The sequence below is a fragment of the Phoca vitulina genome, unplaced genomic scaffold (assembly GCF_004348235.1).
Source record: "Phoca vitulina isolate PV1807 unplaced genomic scaffold, GSC_HSeal_1.0 scaffold48, whole genome shotgun sequence".
NCBI lineage: Eukaryota > Metazoa > Chordata > Mammalia > Carnivora > Phocidae > Phoca > Phoca vitulina.
This window is the reverse complement of record NW_022589751.1, coordinates 8,137,875-8,157,810: the sequence shown is the minus strand read 5'-3', so window position 1 is coordinate 8,157,810 and position 19,936 is coordinate 8,137,875. Positions and strand designations below refer to the sequence as shown.

Below are 19,936 nucleotides of genomic sequence, written 5' to 3'. Positions count from 1 at the left end.
TAATTTCCTTCTATTCCTGATTTGTTTAGTGTTTTTATCATGAGAGTATGTTGAATTTTGTCAAATGTGTTTTTTTTTTTTTATCAACTGAGCTGACCTTGTGGTTTTTATCTTCCATTCTGTTAATGAAGTGTATTACATTGATTGATTTTGGTATGTTGAGTCATCTTTGCATTCTAGGAATAAATCCCACTTAGTCATGGGTGTATAATCATTTTAATGTGCTGTTGAATTCCATTTGCTGAGGATTTTTGCATCAATACTATTAGAGATATTGGTCTGTAGTTTGATTTTCCTGTGGTACCTTTGTCTGGTTTTGGTATTAGGGTAATGCTGACCTCATAGAATGACTTTGGAAGTGTTCCCTCCTCTTCAGTTATTTGGAAGACTTTGAGAAGGATTGGTTTCAATTCCTCGTCTTCTTTTTTTAAGATTTATTTATTTATTTGAGAGAGAGAGAGCACATGAGCTTGGGAGGGGAGGGGCAGAGGGAGAGGGAGGAGAGAGAGAGAGAGAGAGAGAGAGAGAGAGAATCCCAAGCAGACTCCCTGCTGAGTGTAGAGCCCTACATGGGGCTCAATCCCACAACCCTGAGATCATGACCTGAGCCGAAATCAAAGTCAGATGCCCAACCGAGCCACCCAGGTGCCCTGGTGTCAATTCTTCTTTAATTGTTTAGTAGAATTCTCCAGTGAAGCCATCTGGTCCTGGGTTTTTTGTTGTTGGTAGACTTTTGGTTACTGAGTCAATCTTGTTATTTATTATAGGTCTGTTCAGATTTTTTCCTTTCATGATTTCATTTTGGTAGGCTGTATGTTCCTAGAAATTTATCTGTTTCTTCTAGATTATCCAGTTTGTGCATATTGTTCATAATAATGTTTTTTGATCCTTTTTATTTCTATCAGATCCACTGTAATGTCTCTTCTTTCATTTCTGTTTTTTGTTATTTGGGTCTTCCCTCTTTTTCTTAGTCTAGCTAAGAGTTTGTCAATTTTGTTGATTTTTTTTAAAAAAAACAAACTTAGTTTTGATGATGGTTTTCTATTGTTTTTCTCTTCTCTATTTTGTTTGTTTCTGCTCTAATCTTTATTATTTTCTTCCTTCTGTCAACTTCGAGTTTAGTTTTTTCTTGTCCCTTGAGATATAAAGTTTGCTTATTTGAGAGCTCTCTTCTTTTTTAATTAGGTGTTTACTGCTATAAAGTCCCCTCTTTTGCCACATTACATAATTTTTAGTATGTTGTTTTTTTCATTTTCATTTGTCTCAAAATACTTTCTAATTTCCTTTGCGATTTTTTCTTTGTCCCCCTGGTTCAGGAGTGTATTGTTTAGTTTCCAATTTTTTTTTTTTAATTTTCCAGTTTTCCTTCTGCTATTGATTTTTTCATTCCATTATGGGTAGAAAAGATACTTGGTGATTTTAGTCTTCCTAAATTTAAGATTGTTTTGTGGCCTAACATGTGGTCTATCTTGGAGAATATTCCATATGCACTTGAGAAGAATGTGTGTTCTGCTATCGTTGGGTGTAGTGTTCCATTTGTCTGTTAGGTCCAGTTGGTCTCCAGTGTGGTTCAGTTACCTGTGTTTCCTTATTGATCTTCTGTCTAGTTGTTCCTTCCTGATTTGGCTTTATTCCATGGTATGGATGTACCACAGTTTGTTTAACCATTGAGCCATTGAAGGACATCTGGGTTGTGTCTTGTTTTCAGCTCTTATAAAGCTGCTATAAACATTTATGAACATGTTTTTGTGCAACCATAAATTTTTATCTCTTTGGGATAAAGGCCCAGGTAGTTAGTTACATGTACATGTTTCATTTTATAAAACTGCTAAACTGTTTTGCAGAGTGTACCATTTTACATTCCTACCCACAGTGTCTGAATAGTCAAGTTTTTCCATATCCTCTCTAGCATTTGGTGCTGTCACTATTTTTTGTTTTAGCCATTCTCATAGGGATGAGTAATATCTTATTGTGGTTTTAATTTGCACTTCCCTAGTGGGTAAAGATGTCAGACATCTTTTCATGTGCTTATTTGTCATCAGCATATCCTCTAGTCCTTTTTCGGGTATCCAGTTTCAAATCCCCCCAGCTTCTGAGCCTCGGCTGCTTTTTCAGAAGCTGCCACCCTCTAGGGAAGAGGGACAGTACGCCCGATGGGGCCACAGAGCAAACGTCACATGGCGGTGCAAGGTACCAATGCAGACGGATAGGTCTGTGCACAAGCGCGGCGTCATCCGTGGGGAACAGAGCTCTGTCTACGCAGCCCGCCAGGCCGCCTCCCAGGCCCAAGGAGGCAGCCAGTGGCCCCCAGCAAGTCGAACCACTCTGTCTGTAGGGCCGAAGCCACTTTTACAAGTGCAAGTCAAGTATGCCAATGACATTTACTCACTCACTGCCCACCCACCCACCCATGTGTCATTCATTCCCATTCCCTTTTAAAAAGAAAACAGGTATATGGGTGATTATAGGGGTAATTCTCCCCAGGTTACCTCTCCCTCTCCTTCTCTTTCTCTCTCTTCCGTGGTCAGCCTCCTGGGCACTTGGGTTCTCAGGTCCCCGGCTGGAAGCAGAGTCAGCTGCGTCAATGAAAGCTCAGAGAATGAAAGTGCTTTGCTGCTGCCGGGGAAGGTCAAAACGGAAGTAGAAAGACTCATCAGCAGGTCACTTGTGCTGGCTGCAGTGGGGGGAAGGGACACACTGTCCACAGCCGCTGGCTGGCCTCTGCCTTTGAGGGGGTGATGGACAGGGACCCCAGGCAGGTGATGGGCCACCTTGAGGAGTGGTCTTCACCAAGGTGGGAGTAGAGTCCAGTTTCCCCACTCTGCCTCTGAGACACCTGAGGTTACTCAGGGCTGCTCCTCACTGCTGGACAGGAGCGAGAGGTCTGCTGGCCCACATGGCCTCCACTGCCACCACTGGAGGTGAGTGGTGGCCTTGTTACTTCTGAGTGGTGGTCACGGTCCTCACTTCCCACCAGGCCTTTTTGGTCCTATTATGAACAATATGCGTGGGGATGAAACTCAGGCTCCCGACTGGACCTTCTCTGATGCCACCCCAGAGGGTCCCTGCGGTGCCGCATCCCAGCCTGGTGAGGGTCGAAGGCTAGACTTCCACCGGCCTCTTCTTACATTTGGCTGGAAGAAAAAGGTTCTTGCTTCCCAGTGTTGTGTCAGGCTGGCCGCCCCTTTCTCGGTCATTTGGTTAGAGAGAGAGCAGGTCCTTGGGGCTTTTGTCTGAACTCACTGCCCTTCCTGGGTTGCTGCCTCTTCAGCTTCTTGTCTGGGATCTGTGAGGCAGAAAGAGAACTCCAGGAACTCACCAGGGTGTTCTTCCTCGGGTCCCAAGTCCCCTATCTGGTGGGCCTTCTGCTTCCTTCCCAGTCTCATCTTCCTTGTATATGTGATGTCCAGGGATTTTAGTTGTACTTAGTGGGTAGAATAGGGAAAAATATGTCTACTTCATCTTCTGGGAGAAAGAATTTTTTTTTTAAGATTTTATTTATTTGAGAGAGAGAGAGCCCAAGCTGGTGGAGGGACAGAGGGAGAGGGAGAAGCAGACTCCCCACTGAGCAGGGAGCCTGACAGGGGGCTCGATCCCAGGACCCTGAGATCGTGACCTGAGCCAAAGGCAGACGCTTAACCGACTGAGCCACCCAGGCGCCCCTGGGAGAGAGATTTTTATGAGGAGAATATCTTTCCCCTGCCTGGATGCTTCTTACAATTCAAGTAATCCTCCTTTTTGTCCCAGACTTTGTCACACACACACAGGCTGTTTTAGGGAGGAACCAAAGTTGATTCACTATGTGAGAAGACGTGCCATTAAGGTTGTATCAGCAGTGGGAATTTTCTGATTACGGCCTGCTTGTTTTAGTTGGGATTTATATACGGATTATCAAGTTGCTGCACAGGTTCTGGCTCAAGTTTTTAAAAAAATTAAAGAGCCCCTTATGTCCCCACTCTGGCCACCTCATTATTTTGATGGAATGGACTTTCATCCCAGGGCTGCTGTGTGGATCCATGTCCCAGAGTCAGGGGTCTGTTGTTCTCTGGTCCTTTGTGACCTGACCTTCCCCCTAGCTGCTCCTTTGGCTGGGACAGGCCTGGGAGTCACACAGGGTCAGCAGGCTCAGCCTCCAGAATCCTCCTCTGCCAGACGAGCTGACTGGAAATTTCTTCTCATTCCAAGGACCACTGGCATCCTTGAACACCTGGCTCTCATGGGGGGACAGGCCCGGGGGTCCGGGACTAAAAGAGTGGGAGAAAATATAAAACATGTAAGTAACAAGTTAACAAAACATTAAACATTCCGCACCAAGTGTGACTCGGGGAGAAACAAGAACTAGGAAACAAAGAGTGTAAAGTCTAGTTAGCCCAAAGGAGTTGAGTTTTTTGTTTGTTTTTATGAAGGAGTTGAGTTTGATTAAAAGCTTGTATTTTGTTATTAAATGGTAAAGACTGGGTTCAGAAGAACATGCTAACTTTCAATGCCCCCTCCTACTTTTTTCCCTGGTGACTCAGTCATGTCCATTATATTTTTGAAACCTTAATCACTTATAGAATTCTTTCTTCCATTGTTGTTAATAAAAATGAGAATGCTTTTTTTTTTTTTTGCTCCATTTCTTATGCATGTTTTTGTCCTAGAATTACTTTTGTTACATATTCAGGATATTATTTTTGTTTTGTTTTTTTTAAAGAAGATATATATATTTTTTTAATTCCTGTATAGTTAAGTGTCCTCTTAATTCCCATCACCTGTTTTCCCCATCCTCTCGCGCCACCCACCCACCGCCCTTCTGGTAACCATCAGTTTGTTCTCTCTATAGTTAAGAGTTTTTGGTTTATCTGTTTTATTCTCTGTTTTATTGATGATACTGTTTTTGAATTAGATGTATCAATCCTTGAAATAAGGAATGGATATTGAATGTGTTTTATAAATTGTCAAGTGGTAGAACAATATAATCATTATTTGAGAATAAATAGTAAATTGTTTTCCTTTTTCTTAAATCACAGAAATACTTTACAAGACTATGTGTTGGAAGAATATGTGATGACTTTGTGGTTTGAGCTTTGTCATTTTTAGTGTTCCCTTGGTGGCTTCCAGACATAACCACATACACCAAAGAAGGAGAAGAATTCTCCCAAGAACATTCCATGGTCTGATCTTGATTTTATTTATTTATTTATTTATTTATTTTTAAAGATTTTATTTACTTAGAATGAGAGAGAGAACACGAGAGGAGAGAGGGTCAGAAGCAGAAGCAGACTCCCCGCTGAGCAGGTAGCCCGATGCGGGACTCGATCCCAGGACTCCAGGATCATGACCTGAGCCGAAGGCAGTCGCTTAACCAACTGAGCCACCCAGGCGCCCCTGATCTTGATTTTAAAATAGTTCTAAGTGTAATAGGAAAAAATATTTATCAAAAATAATGTAATATGTTTATATAAGGCAAGCTCAGAACTCAAGACCCACAGAGAAAGTCAGGCATACAAGTCAACAGGGATGAACAGGTGGGCCAAGAGGAAGACAGTGGCCGTTTGCGAAGACCACTCCTCAAGGTGGGCCCATCACCTGCTCACAGGCCCCAGTAGGTGGGAAGGAGAGAGACAAAGGCAGGGACCAGCCAGCGGCCATGGACAGGGCTGGTGGCTGGCTTCCCCTCCCCCCCACTGCAGCCAGCACAAGTGACCCGCTGATGAGTCTTTCTACTTCCATTTTGACCTTCCCCAGCAGCAGCAAAGCACTTTCATTCTCTGAGCTTTCATCGACGCAGCTGACTCTGCTTCCAGCCGGGGACCTGAGAACCCAAGTGCCCGGGAGGCTGACCGTGAAAGAGAAAGAAAGAGGGGCCCCTGGGTGGCTCAGTGGGTTGAGTGTCCAACTCTTGATTTCGGCTTAGTTGTGATCTCAGTTGTGAGATCAAAGCCCCACGTAGGGCCCCTGTGCTGGGTGTGGAGGCTGCTTGGGATTCTCTCTCCCTCTCCCTCTGCCCCTTTCCCTGCTTACATGTGCGTGCACTCTCTCTCTCTCTCCAAATGGATAAATAAAAGCTTTAAAAAATATATAAAAAGAAAGAGAAGTACAGGGAGAGGTAACCTGGGGAGAATTACCCCTATAATCACCCATATACCTGTTTTCTTTTTAAAAGGGAATGGGAATGAATGACACATGGGTGGGTGGGTGGGCAGTGAGTGAGTAAATGTCATTGGCATACTTGACTTGCACTTGTAAAAGTGGCTTCGGCCCTACAGACAGAGTGGTTCGACTCGCTGGGGGCCACTGCCTGCCTCCTTGGGCCTGGGAGGCGGCCTGGCGGGCTGCGTAGACAGAGCTCTGTTCCCCACGGATGACGCCGCGCTTGTGCACAGACCTATCCGTCTGCATTGGTACCTTGCACCGCCATGTGACGTTTGCTCTGTGGCCCCATCGGGCGTACTGTCCCTCTTCCCTAGAGGGTGGCAGCTTCTGAAAAAGCAGCCGAGGCTCAGAAGCTGGGGGGATCTGGGCGCAGGAGGCTGGGCTGCCGTTTCGCCAGCACACCCCTGGGAGGGTCCCCTGTAACCTCATAGGAGCAGGGAGAGGGTGTTGCACGCTGATCTGTTTGGCAGTTTCCCTTCACCCCCTCATACCTGCTGAGCCCGGGCCCTGTGCCAGGCACTGATGCAGGGTTGGGAATGTGCTGGTGAACAAGACACACTGCGCCCCTGTCCTCCTGGGGCTCACTGTCTAGGGGGAGAGGGGCAGTGAGGAAACAGACAGATGGACCTAGAGTCCGTGGCACGAGGGTGAGACACAACGGGGGTCAGGGTGGGGGGCTCTCTGAGGAGGGACATCTGAGCGGAGACGGAGACGAGGATGGGAGGGGAGCGCGGCCCCCATGGGGCGATCTGGGCAGAGCCCCCCCGGGCGCCGGGAGCGGTTAAGTGCAGCGGTTCTGAGGCTGCCGCGTTCTGGAACAGCACGGAGGCGGGTGTGAGGAGAGCCAAGCAAGCAGGGGCTGGCTGGCAGGCCGTGTGTTTGCAGAGGGAAGCAGGGCCGCATTCTTCAGGGCCTTTCTACGTTTTGTCATGAATATTTACTCCAAAGGAGATGAAATTGATTAAACTAGTATTTTGTTACTAAAACTGTGAATATTTGGTTCTAAGTCAGAGGAGAACACCTGGAGCCCCATCACGACACAGTGTGATTCTTGTGTTTAGTAGGTCACTGTGGCCTCCATTTGGAAATAAGACTGTCCCAGGTCTGAGAATGGCAGTGCAGGGACAAGCGACAAAGGTGGTCCGTTGTGCAGGTCAGCGGTGGCGGCCTGGACACACAGTGGGGGTGGGGATGCTGAGAAGGGGGCTCGGGACAGACTTTGCAAACAGAGCTGACCGGAGTCTCCTTCTGTTTTACCCCTTCCCAGACCAGGCAGCCGAGGCTCCTGGAAAACGGGCCCTGGCAGGGGGGGAACGCAGCCCCAGCTCGGCCTGTCCTGTCCTGGGGAACCGAGCACAGGGCACTCGGTGGTTTCCACCCTCACCGCCAGCCCTGTGAGCTGGGCAAGGCAGAGACTGCCGTCTCGGAGCCCTTGGCCCCGAGTGCTGCGAGAGCTTATGGAGACCGTCACTCGCTGACAGCACTTTGAAAGACGTCCTGTCGTCAGGAAGAAAGAACACCGCTTCCTGCTCCATGGGAAGCGTGCATGCGGCCCATACTGCGGGGCCCAGCCGAGGGGACCCAGCCGAGGGGGCCCAGCCGAGCTTGCAGTGGTCAGGTTGGGGTTGACATTTCTCCTCTTCTGAATTCTCTTTTGACATAATGTTGTTTATGTAATTAAGAAAGAAGCGCAGCATTCCCTTTCCACAGGATTAGGCCAGAAAGTAATCTCATTACTGAAACTCTTCGGGAAAATAGCCTCTGACTGCATTGAAGCAGCAACCAGCTCCAGCAGTGGGCACCTCGTCGCACTGGCAGGAGGTCTGCGGCTGATTCCGAGCGGGCTCTGTCCAGTGCGGTCCTTTCTAGCCACCCTTTGATTCAGGGCTGTCATCACTTGGAAGGGGGTGCCTGGCGAATTTTTGTTTTTCTAACTTCTGGCATGTCCTAATGAATTTCCAAACATTCTTTACAGCTTAGACCATTCTCAGCCTCCAAGCGGACTCGTCATCGACAAAGAATCTGAAGTTTACAAGATGCTTCAAGAGAAACAGGAGTTAAATGAGCCCCCCAAGCAATCCACTTCATTCCTGGTTTTGCAGGAAATCCTAGAGTCTGAGGAGAAAGGTAATCCACCCTGCATGCATGCATGGGGTCAGAGGCTCTTGGGCAAGGCCTGGGTCAGGGTCAGTCGTGGCTAAAACAAAGGTGAGTACAGCCCTGAGCGAGTGGAAGAAACACATTAGAAAGCAGCTTTGAAACCGCTAAAAGCTCAGAGAGAGAGAGAACGAGCTCCCAGCCACACCTGCCCAGCTGTTTGCTGTCACATGAGCTTTAGGAGGCTGACGTCAGGGTGAGCTTGACTCTTGTGGGATTCTGTTCGTCTGTCCCTTGGCCATTTGTTTGGTTTAAGCCCACATCCCATGCTCTGTGGTGGCTGACGTGTGTGATTGGGTCAAGGCCATGGGCTGTGACAAGCAGAAGGAAAAGGAATCAGCAACACAGAGAAGCTGGGTACAGGGCGGTGCTTTTGTTCTTGCCCTCGGGTACATGGACTCCTGAGAGCCAGAGAACCCCCCAGTTTGGCCACATCCTCCCCGGTGACCTTTCCGGGCCTGTTTTCTCCTCGGTCAGTCAGGGGCCAAAATCCTGTCCTCGAAGCTTGGTGTGAGGGTCCAGTGTCCTGCACGGCACAAACACCCCCCACCGTGACCAGCATATGGGAGGTGCTTCATGCCTGTGATTTTGTTTGCAAACCTTATCAAGAGGCACGAGGTCAGCCTCAGCTCGTCCAGGGTGTGAGCCTGATGCCTGAGGCCACCAGGGACCACCCGTGTGGCTCTGCCTTGCGGACAGCCCCCCACACTCGGCTCTGTGGCCTTCCCCGAGGCGCAGGTGTTTCACCGGAGGCCTGCTTTCCCTTGTTCTCCCTTCCTTTCCCGAAGTGCCCTCCTTGTTCTTTCTTCCTTTCACGAAGTGCCCTCCTTGTTTTCTCTTCCTTTCCCGAAGTGCCCTCCTTGTTCTCTCTTCCTTTCTTGAAGTGACCTCCTGTGAAGAGAGAGCTGGTGAGGCAGACAGTGAAACCTGCTTCACCCGCTCCGAGGGAGGGAGCCACTTGCTTGCTCAGGGTCACCAGTGAGGGCCACAGCTGAGCGCCCTCTGCAAGAGTAACCTCCCGTCCCCAGGCCCCCAGCTCCAGGTTTGGCTTCCTGGGAGTTTTTCCTGAGCTGAGAGTTCCTACTGACAGACCCAGACCCAGGCTTCTTAGAGAAATTGACAGTTTACAAGCAAAGGAAGTTACGGGGAAAGTTCTCTTATGCTAAAAGGACATTGTTCTACCAGCAGTTCCCCCTTTGCTTGTTGTACCTGCACACTTTGGAAGGAATGAGTCACATTCTGTATGAAGTTCCAGTATTAGGGCCAACTGACAAGTGACTTGGGGATCAACCCTAGAGGATGCCCGTTTTATCAAAACATGTGAGAAACCACAACTTATTCTACTCTGAGTAAGCGGGTGCAAAACCCTTCAATTAAGAGAGGAAAAGTCAGTCCATTCCAGCCCAAACTAGGACATAGACACTGCAGAACTCATCTAGTCAAATACCCTCGTGTCACAGAGAAGGACCTAAAGCCCGGGCTCACCGAGCTGCGCTGAGGTGGCAGTTCCATGCTCATCAAGATCTGAACTTCCATCTTGTGCTCCATCTACCAAGCCTGTGGCTTCCATTCTCAAGGTTACCTCATGGCTCTAGTTGGCAGCTGGTGCTCCAGCCATCATGACCACATCCAGGCACCAGGAGGGAAGAAGGGCTGAATGGGGACTCCTTTCAGACCAGCCAGCTTTTTCTTTCCCAGGAGTCCCACCCTAGCATTCCATTTAATTTGACCAGAATTTAGTCACATAGCCACATCCAGTTGCAGGAGAGTCTGAGAATTATAGTTCTGTCCTCCCTGGGATGGATATCTTCTTGCTCCAAAGAAAATAAAAATTTTGCTAAAAAGAAGGGAGATAATGGATCTTATAGTCTCTTCCATCTCTCTTAATATGTAGTTGCAGTAAATTTTTACACAATGAAACAGCGTGAGTTCCGGTCCATACATCTACCACATGCAGAAGGCTCTTGGGGGCAAGGAGCTCAAATGCCTGTTTTTATTTGAGATGTAATGGTCAAAGTTCAGGACAGTGTCTGGTACATAGTAAAGCACTCAGTGAGGGCTATTGTCATTCGAGAAGGCCTCGGGTTCATAAAGCAGCACTGTCCTCACAGCACTGACATCCAGGATCTGCCTGTGACCCACCTGGAGAGCGCAAGTGGGTTGCCCATCTCTCTAAGCCCTAGTTTCTGCACATGTCCAGGGAGGCTAATAATGGCTACTTTTTTTAAAAAAGATTTTATTTATTTGAGAGAGAGAGAGAGAGAACGAGCAGGGAGGAGGGGCAGAGGGAGAGGGAGAAGCAGACTCCCCACTGAGCAGGGATCCTGATGTGGGGTTCAATCCCAGGACCCTGGGATCATGACCTGAGTCAAAGGCAGACGCTTAACCGACTGAGCCACCCAGGCGCCCTTCACAGATGGTTTAGAGCATTAAGGGAAACGATGCACATAAAGTGCCAGGCCCACTGTCAGTGAGGCCCCACATGGGAGGCTTGGCTGCAGCAGGGTTTGGTGATAAACCTCCAAAAGATTCAATGTGGGTCTTCTCCTTTTGGGTAAAATTGAGCCTCTGGACTAGGAGAAAGGGTCCTAGGTTTCTCAAACTTCATCTTATTCTGGGTCAAATTCCAGATTTGGGAACAAGGAGGCTTTTTATCTTTATTTTTAAATTGTGGTGAACTACAGCTAACGTAAGATACACTGTCTTAACCATATTTAAGTGTGCAGTTTGGTGGCATTAGCTACATCCGTACCATTGTGCAACCATGAGCACCGCCCATCCACAGAACTCCGTCTTGCAGAACTGCAGCTCTGTACCCATTCAGCACTAGCTCCTCATAGCCCCCCCCCCCCCAGCCTGTGGAAACCACGGCTCTACCTTCGGTTTCCGTGAATGTGACTGCTTCAAGCACTTCCTGTGAATGGAATCATACAGCATTTGTCTTTCGTGACTGGTTTGTTTCACTTAGCATAATGTTCTCAAGGTTCCATATTGTAGCAGGTGTCAGCATTTCCTTTCTTTTTAAGGCTGAAGATTCTACAGTGTGTCTATAGCACATCTTGTTTATCATCCATCTGGCCACTTAAGGGGAATTTTAATGAGAGGAGACTTGAAAGAAGCATCAAGGACTGAGAAAACAGTGGACGCTGGGGGCTCTGAGATGAGAAAGCTGGAGACTTTCTCAGGAAGTATCAGGGTGTCCGGGGTTGCAGAGAATCCTCACATGGTCTGGACTCAGATCATGGAGGATGACCAGGTGCTTAAGGACCATGAATTTGGTTCTTTGGTAATGTGGAGCTCTGGAAGGTTGCTGAGCAGTGAAGTAGACAGAAAAAAGGCTGTGCCTTACTGAACCCATTTTTACTTTTTTCCCAGAAAGCTTTGACATGCAAGTTTCACTGGAAAAAGAGAAATTTGGAAATTTTTATAGCTTCCCAGAGCCCAAAGGGAGCTAATATTTTTACTGTAAGCTTATTGAGAGGGACAAAATGACATTTCTTTGAGAGTGCGGTGTTGGCTGTAAGGAACAGAAGAAAATGGAGCCAGCAGGTGGCGCTGCAGGGCTGAACACAGCGCTGCTTAGTCCTGCACACAGCTGCCTCTTCCCATGCTGTGCCCATTTTCTCTCTCTCTCTCTCTTAAATCTCTACGCTCAACCTGGGGCTTGAACTCATGACGTTGAGGTCAAGAGTCTCATGCTCTCCTGACTGAGCCAACTGGGTGGGCCCCGTCCCCGCCCCAGGCCCAGTTTCATCCAGTTACTTCTCTTTATTTGGAGAAGGGATGTGGATTCTCCTGCCAAGTGGGACTCTCCTATTCCTCCTTCCTTCTCTCCTGCCCTCTTGCAAAGGCAACCTATAAATTTTCTGCTGGTCAAATGAATTGTGACAAACAGCCCCATCACCTGAGACCACAACCTCACCCAGCTGGTTCCCTGGGCAGTCAGTTTCCCTTCCAGGCCATCCGGGTACAACCTCACCCAGCTGGTTCCCTGGGCAGTCAGTTCCCCTTCCAGGCCATCCGGGTACAACCTCACCCAGCTGGTTCCCTGGGCAGTCAGTTCCCCTTCCAGGCCATCCGGGTACAGCCTCACCCAGCTGGTTCCCTGGGCAGTCAGTTCCCCTTCCAGGCCATCCGGGTACAACCTCACCCAGCTGGTTCCCTGGGCAGTCAGTTCCCTTCCAAGCCATCCGGGTACAACCTCACCCAGCTGGTTCCCTGGGCAGTCAGTTCCCCTTCCAGGCCATCCGGGTACGCAGAGATGCCACAGAGTCGCCGCGTTTCCTTCTTTCTCAGGGCAGGCAGCCTGGGTGGCTGCAGCAGCAGGAACCCGCACATGAGGAGGGAGCCTGTTGAGGATGCTTAGAGGCATGAAGCTGGCCACCCAGGCCCTTCTGAGATTCCTGTAGGGAGCCAGGATTAGGGGGACAGGAGGGAGGCATTTGCCTTGGGTACAGAATTTAAGGGGGCACCAAAAAACTCAACAATCAGGACAAAAATGATACTTCATAGCAGTGTTTTTCAAAATCACAATTAATGCAAAAAAAGAAAAAAAAGTCTATAATGAACCAAGTTGAGACTGGGGCCAAGGAAGGGAGGAAGGTTTGGGAAGGCAAAAAGGGACTTGGACTTGGGGTGACCAAAGCACCACGGCAGCTAACCGGGTGGCACCAAGCCTTCCCCCAAGCCTAATCGTGGAGCTTATAGCTAGAAACAGTGGAAATCCTGGGGCCTCCTAACCCCTGCTCCTCTCATGTGCCGCCAGACAGACATCCGTGTCCATCAGTTCCCTAGTGCAGGAGGTTCCCTGCACTGATAGGGGAACTCTGAGAGGCCACGCCGTCCACACCCCATGTTAGGGCCATTGAAACAGGCTGCTTTTAAATATTCCCTCTTGCTGTTCTCCATAAGGCACCAGAATCTCCCAGGCTGGCTGGCCCCTGGCGTTAGCCCTCAGTGGGCTGCAGAATGCACTTCTTCGTGTTCCATGAGGGCTGCTGGTCGGGCTCTGGGTTGGCCCGGTGTGGCGGGGCTGGGCCTGGCTCCGTGAGTCTTCCCATGCCAGGAGCGCAGCACAGGCAGGCATCACTCTTGGGGCCTTGCTGCTAAGGCACAGGTCGGAAGCTCGTGGGGACAGGACCAAACCACACAAGTGCACCTCATGCTTCTGCCAGAACAAGGCCCACGTCTGCTCCCATTCCATTGGCCAACGCAAGTCATGGGGCCAAACCCAAAGTCTGTGGCGTGGGGCGTATGCTCCACCAAGAATAGGGTTTCCCAGCTTGATGCTGTAGACATTTGGGGCCAGATAAGTCCTCGTGGTGGGGCTGTTCTATGCATTTTAGGACATTTCTCAGCATCCCCAGCCTCTACCCAGTGGAGGCCAGAAGCACTGCTCTCCAGTTGTGACAATCCAAACTCTTCCCCCGGGGACAAAATCACCCCCAGTAGAGAATCACTGACCTACTGGGATGCATGGCAAGGGTAGGGAGGGGACACATAATTGTGGACAAAATACACAGTCCACCATCCTAGCCAATAATCAATGCTCCTTATTTGGATTCATCTCAAGTTCTGGTTCGGAAGCACCAGTCGACATAGGGGGACCCATTTTCTAAAAGGACAAGAGAACCAGAGCCCTGGTTTGTCAGCCCCAGGATTGCCCAGCCTGGCTACGGTCACCGGACGACTCTCCTCAGCCCTTCACCTTACGCAGGAAACCATTCTCTTGCTCTTGTCCAGTGGTTCCCAAAGGGTGGTTCCTGGACCAGTCACCTGAGCAGCACCTGAGAACTTACTAGAAATGCAACTTCACGGGCCCTACCCCAGGCCTACTGAAGTAGAAACTCTGGTGGTGAGGCCCAGTGAGCTGCACTGGAGTCAGCCCTCCACATCGTTCTGATGCACGGTGAAATCTGAGAACAGCTGCTTTTAGTCTGAAGAAGTGGGTTTTAATTGGGGACATAGAGTAGGATCTCCTGGGGCCCCTGCCTCTAGAGATGCTCCGTTAGCAGCTCTGGCGAAGAGCCTGGTCAGTGAATTTTAGGGAGTCTCTCCTGGGGCCTGGCCCATCTCACCCATGCCAGCTCAGAACCACTGGTGTAGAGACTTCGCTGGCTTCTTGGCCACAGCATGCTGGGCCGAGGTGGGGACCATCCCAGCCTTTGTCACGGCATTTCACCGTTCGTTTCTGTGCATTTATGGGGGCTCCAGTATATGCTCAGCCCCACGCGAGGCTCTGTGGCATGTCGCAGTCTGTAACGCAGGGTCCTGGTGCTGCAGGAATTTGCAGTCCCAGCTGACAGCAAGATCGCTGGCCGGCCGAATAGACGCAGTGATAGTCATTTTGCTCGCTGGCCGCTGTTACGAGCTCCCACGATAGAGTGCTCTGAAGACGTGCTGGGCCGCGCGGCTCTTCAGCCAGCAGCTTATCTGGTGCAGACAGGGCCGACTGCAGGGAGGTCGCTTGCTCTGCTCTGTAGCAGGTGGGTTTTATCTGGCTGCCTGTAGGTGCTCTACTGTAATGGTTTTGTATTTCTTGTGATGTGGGTTTCTTTCAGCATCTAAATTCACTATCTTTTGATGATCAGATAACGTCTTTATTTATTTATTCCGTCTGGAGAAGTCATCTTGAAGTTCCCATGTCCGTATGTGCGTGCATCTAATCAGAATGAAATGTAATTTGTGTTTCGAGGGCTGACTTGGTGCCAGGTACTGTGGGAGGGCTTTGTGTGTATTTTTTTTTTTTTATCTTTTTGTACCATGGTGAAGGGGGAAATGAGCTCCTGTTTTATAGAAAAGGAAACTGAGGGACCAGAGAGGTTAAGTAACTTTTCCAGGGTCACACAGCAGAGTCGGGTCTGTTTGATTCCAGGAACTTGCTGGCACTACGTATAAGCAACTCTGAGAAAGCTAAATGAAACTTCTGCAACCCCAGCCTTCCTGGCCAACCCAAGTGTTTTCCTCATTATAGGGGATCCCAACAAGCCCTCAGGTTTCAGAAGTGTCAAGGCTCCGGTCACCAAAGTGGCTGCATCGATTGGAAACGCCCAGAAGTTGCCCATGTGTGACAAGTGTAGCACCGGCATTGTGTGAGTATCTGCCTCGCCCCGGCGTCGGAGGCCCCGCAGGCGGGCTCAACCGTGCAGCTGTGCAAAGTGCCAGAGTTTGCCCCTGTGGGGTGTGACGGGGAAGAAGTCCTGCCTGGAAGATGGAGCAGAGAGGCCAAGTGGGCCTTTATGTCCAGAGTCAGGTGGGAAGGTGTTCCTTGGCCACGGAACCCTTAGGGCGTGACCGATGTCAAACCAGAGAAAGGGCCTCTCTGTTGAAGAGGGAGGGCTTCACGAGCAATGCGTGTGGCCTGTTCCGGGGCCCTGATCCGCCCTTTGAGGGGCCTCGTGGAAGGAACCCCCGGCTGTGGTGCCTCCTTCGGGTGCTTGTCACTAACGGAGCCCCTTCCTGCCTCCCTCCTGCAGCGGCGTGTTCGTGAAGTTGCGGGACCGCCACCGTCACCCTGAGTGTTACGTGTGCACTGACTGTGGCACCAGCCTGAAACAGAAGGGCCACTTCTTCGTGGAGGATCAGATCTACTGTGAAAAGCACGCCCGGGAGCGGGTCACACCCCCTGAGGGCTACGACGTGGTCACTGTGTTCCCCAAGTGACCCAGCAGGTCTCCTCCTCTCCATGCTCTGGCCCTCTCCTCTCCTGAAAGTTCTTGCTGACTTTGGTTTCACCCCTGCTCATTAAGCACCACGGCTCCCTGCCTCTGCTAACTGACTCACTGGCTGTGTGACGCCCGCTTTTACAATTAACAGAGGACTCTTCTGTTCCGTGTCCCCTTGCCAGCGTCCCCGGGTCTTCTCTTTACCTCAGTTCATCTCTGCTGCAAATGGACATCAGCCACATTTGAACCAAACTGAATTGTGTGTGTCTGACATTGAGTTCGGTTTTACTCAATAAATGTATAGACTCCAAGGCAGTGTGGTGTCCCTTTATCATTTCACCATGCGTCCTTGTTCCTGTCTCAGGCCAGATGAGATCTCTGAGGCCTCTCCTCTTGTTTTGGGTTCCCCGCTTCTCTGAGATTTGCAGGCCTTCTCCTCCATGTGTGAGAAGATTGACGTCTGAATGAGCCATGTTCTCACCTTCCTTTGAAGTTAGCTCCAAATTCTCTTTCTCTGATGCTAATGTAAGATCAACCTTGTTATGTTGTAACGAAATGAGGTCTTCTTTTCTATCTGGCTGTTCTGGGACTTATCTGAGGAAATGAATGCTTCCCAAACAAGAGACGGAGAGCTTTACCAGTTGGGCCTTCAGATACTCCCTAACGAGTCCCTCTCCAGGCTGCTGGCTGCACCACAGCCCCCCTGCTCTGTGAAGGGAAGCGCACTCGGTGGGCATCACCTAGGTGCTAAACTCAGACACCTCTTGGTAGTCCCTTGTGGAATTTTGACGGCAAATAGACACGTTCAGCAGCCACAGCCCGAGAAGGACATGGGACCTGCAGGGATGTGGCTCTGGGTCATACCATCAGGGAAGGCTCGGATACGCAGAGGCGCTGGGTGAGGGTGAGGGGAATCCAGAACGTGTGGTAGAGACTGGAGATAATGAGCCCGAGTTACCAACCTCAGGCGCAGGGGCTGTTGTGACCTTCCTCTTCTAGTGACCTTCCTCTTCTAAGCTTCCCACAGGAAAAGCCGGCCCACCAGATCTGGGCAGGGCTGCCTTCAGAAGTCGCATGGAGACTCCCGCAATGTTGACACCTGCTGCGTCACTCAGATACCCCTTCAGAACCCAAGGACTCGGGCCCCGAGCTGCCCGGAGAGTTGCCAGTGGAGGGCCCTGTCCGTCAATCCTCTTGGAGAGTGTCTCAGCTGAAGAGAGCTGCTGCATGGCCCCTTTCCCAGGTGGTCCAGTGCCTGTGGAGGTGGGCATATCTGGGCCTGGCCCCCTGCCCCAGCCCTGGACAGCTTTGTAGGCGTCAGCTGAGGCCTCCCTTAAAGCTGTATTGCTCATAGCCAACTTCTGTCCCTGCCCAATTCTGCTTCCCTCCCTACCTCCCCCCCCACCCCAGGTCATGGTCCCAAGGGCACCCCTCCTAAACTTTCCTCTCACTAGCCCCAGTCACAGTTTGCTTCCTGGGAAAACCAATTTGTGACAACCATGACAGAAACTTCTGAATTTTTTTTTTTTTCCCTGAGATGGGATTTATTTGGAGGGTTTTTTTCACAGGGACCTACCTTAAACTGACTTACCCATTCAAATAACTGATTTTTATGCCATGTCAAAAACTCACCATCGGGGGCAAGAGTGGACACAGACCAGGTAGGAGTACTGCCCTGGCCCAGGTAGGAAATGGAAAGGCTGGTACAGGGTGGTGGAGGTGGGAGTGGGGGGAAGTCACTGGATTTGAGATAGATTTTTAATGTAGAGCAGACCAACCTGGGCTGCCCTCCTTCTGTTTCCTTCCTTGACCAGACAACAAAGAGCTTCTCCCCCAGTAATGGGCCCCTAGAGCAGGAGACCTCTCAACTCTGCCAGCCCTGTTGTTCTAAGCTGGGAGCTCAGAATGGCAGGAGAAAGTGTGACAGGTGTGGTCTGGTGTCTCCAGTCCCTTGGGCATGAGCTGAAGGCTCCTTCACCTGCCCCCCTCGTCCACCTCCAAGAACTCTGCTCTCAAGGAAAGAATAGCATCTAGAAAGTACATCCGGTGTGATGGTCCCTTACACTGACGGCACTTTACAGATTACAAAATGCATTTATTGTATTGCTCTGCGAGCATCACAAACCCTACTAACAGGAGAGTTCATAGGTGGGGAACCAGGGACTCAGTGCGAATGAGAATTAGAATGTATACGGTCATGAACGAGCATGTACTGGAATTTATAGGGAACATTGTGGTTTCTGCTCTGGAAGAATGCCTATGGGTGCAGCCACTTTGGAAAACAGTATGGAGGTTCCTCAAAAAGTTAAAAATAGAGCTTCCCTATGACCCAGCAATTGCACTACTGGGTATTTACTCCAAAGATACAGATGTAGTGAAAAGAAGGGCCATACTGCACCCCAATGTTCATAGTAGCAATGTCCACAATAGCCAAACCGTGGAAGGAGCCGAGATGCCCTTCAACAGACGAATGGATAAAGAAGATGTGGTCCATATATACAATGGAATATTACTCAGCCATCAACACAGGTGAGCAGAGCCTAGCAGTGGGAGGAAAGAGTACAGTGTGGGCCATTAAACTCTGATAAATAAAATAATCTATGCCTTCTTGCCTTGGTCTGTGTTACAGGAGCTCAGATCTAGCTGTTTCCTGTCATGTGTGTACCATATAGCTGAGGGCTGGGTAAATTATCTTGTGGTGGGACTTTGTTGGTTTGTCCCTCAGGTCCCCCCTTGATTTGATTTGAGCCCATCCATCCCCTTCCTGCTGTAATTGGAGGTGCAGATAGGCAAAGGCCAAGGGCAGTAGAGAGACTGAGGCACAACGAGCCACCAGCAGAATGAATCCGGGCTCTGGGCTTCATCTTGCGGCTGAGGAGATGCCGTGTTATTTGTGTGCTTCAGTGTGTTGGGCACATTGGAATCCTGTTTTTACTGCTGTCCCCTCTTCTCCCCACTATACCTGTCTGCCATGGGAGAGTCGTCCCTCCTGAGAAGGATCTGAATACCTGGGGACTCTGATGGGGAGAGACCTGCCTCAGCCAGACTTCCACTCCCCGGGGTTCATCCCACTCTGAAAGGGACTGAACTTTTTTCCTCAGGGCAACCAGTTCCACCCCTCCTAGCTGTGAGAACTTAGCCAAGTCACTCACTCCTCCTGATGTAGGGACCCTGCATTGTCGTTTGTGTCCTGGCCTCTTGATCAGTCTTCTTTCTGGCTTCTATTTGACTTCTGTAGTCATCTTTATTATTTCCTTCTTTCTCTTTGCCTTGGGTTAGTTTGATCTTTTTCTAGTTATTTTGATGTGGACATTTAAGTCATTGGTTTGAGACTTTTTTCTAATACAAGCATTTAGTGGCATATATTTCCCTGTAAGTACTCCTTTGGCCACATGTCACAAACTTGATACACTGTGTTTTCATTTTCATTCATTTCAAAATAGTTTTCCAGTTTCTCCTGTGATTTCTTCTCTGACCCCTGGAATATTCAGGAGCATTGTGTTTAATATCTAAATATTTGGTGGTTTTCCAGCTGTCTTTCTGTTATTGATATCTAATTCAATTCCCCTTGAATTAGAATTAAATCCTTTTCAAGTGACCAACTGTCAGTTTCTTTTGTAGCCCAGATCGTGGTCTGTACGGGTGAACGTGCTATATGTACTTAAAGAGGATGTGTGTTCTGCTGTTTAGGAAACTAAATTAGTTAGGTCAAGTTGGTCGATAGGTTCAAAGTAATTAGGTTCAAGTCTTCTGTCTGATTTTCTGTCTGCTTGTTCAATCATTTACCGAGAGTGGACACTTGAAATCTCTAGCTATAATCATGAATTTGTCTTGTTCTTTCAGTTCTATCAGTTTTGTTTTATATCTTTTAAAGCTCTGTTTTAGGTGTTTATACATTTAAGATTCTTTTATTTTGTAATGAGGTGTAACTCCTTTGTGATTATGAAATGAACATCTTTTTTTTTTTTTTTAAAGATTTT

The 19,936-nt window shown here is 49.2% G+C and overlaps 1 protein-coding gene across 2 annotated transcripts in view; it reads left to right on the top strand.

Moving 5' to 3' along the window:
- PDLIM1 (PDZ and LIM domain 1) overlaps nt 1-19,936 on the top strand; it is a 91,317-nt gene that overhangs the window by 30,206 nt on the left and 41,175 nt on the right. Inside the window, exons 5-7 of one of the 2 annotated variants that reach the window (XM_032432411.1) lie at nt 8,111-8,262; nt 15,266-15,383; nt 15,768-16,267. In XM_032432411.1, the coding sequence (XP_032288302.1) occupies nt 8,111-8,262; nt 15,266-15,383; nt 15,768-15,954 (457 nt within the window). In that variant the 3' untranslated portion in view covers nt 15,955-16,267. Of the gene's footprint in view, nt 1-8,110; nt 8,263-15,265; nt 15,384-15,767; nt 16,268-19,936 lie in introns of those variants that run through there. The other variant, XM_032432410.1, reaches the window with a different exon arrangement.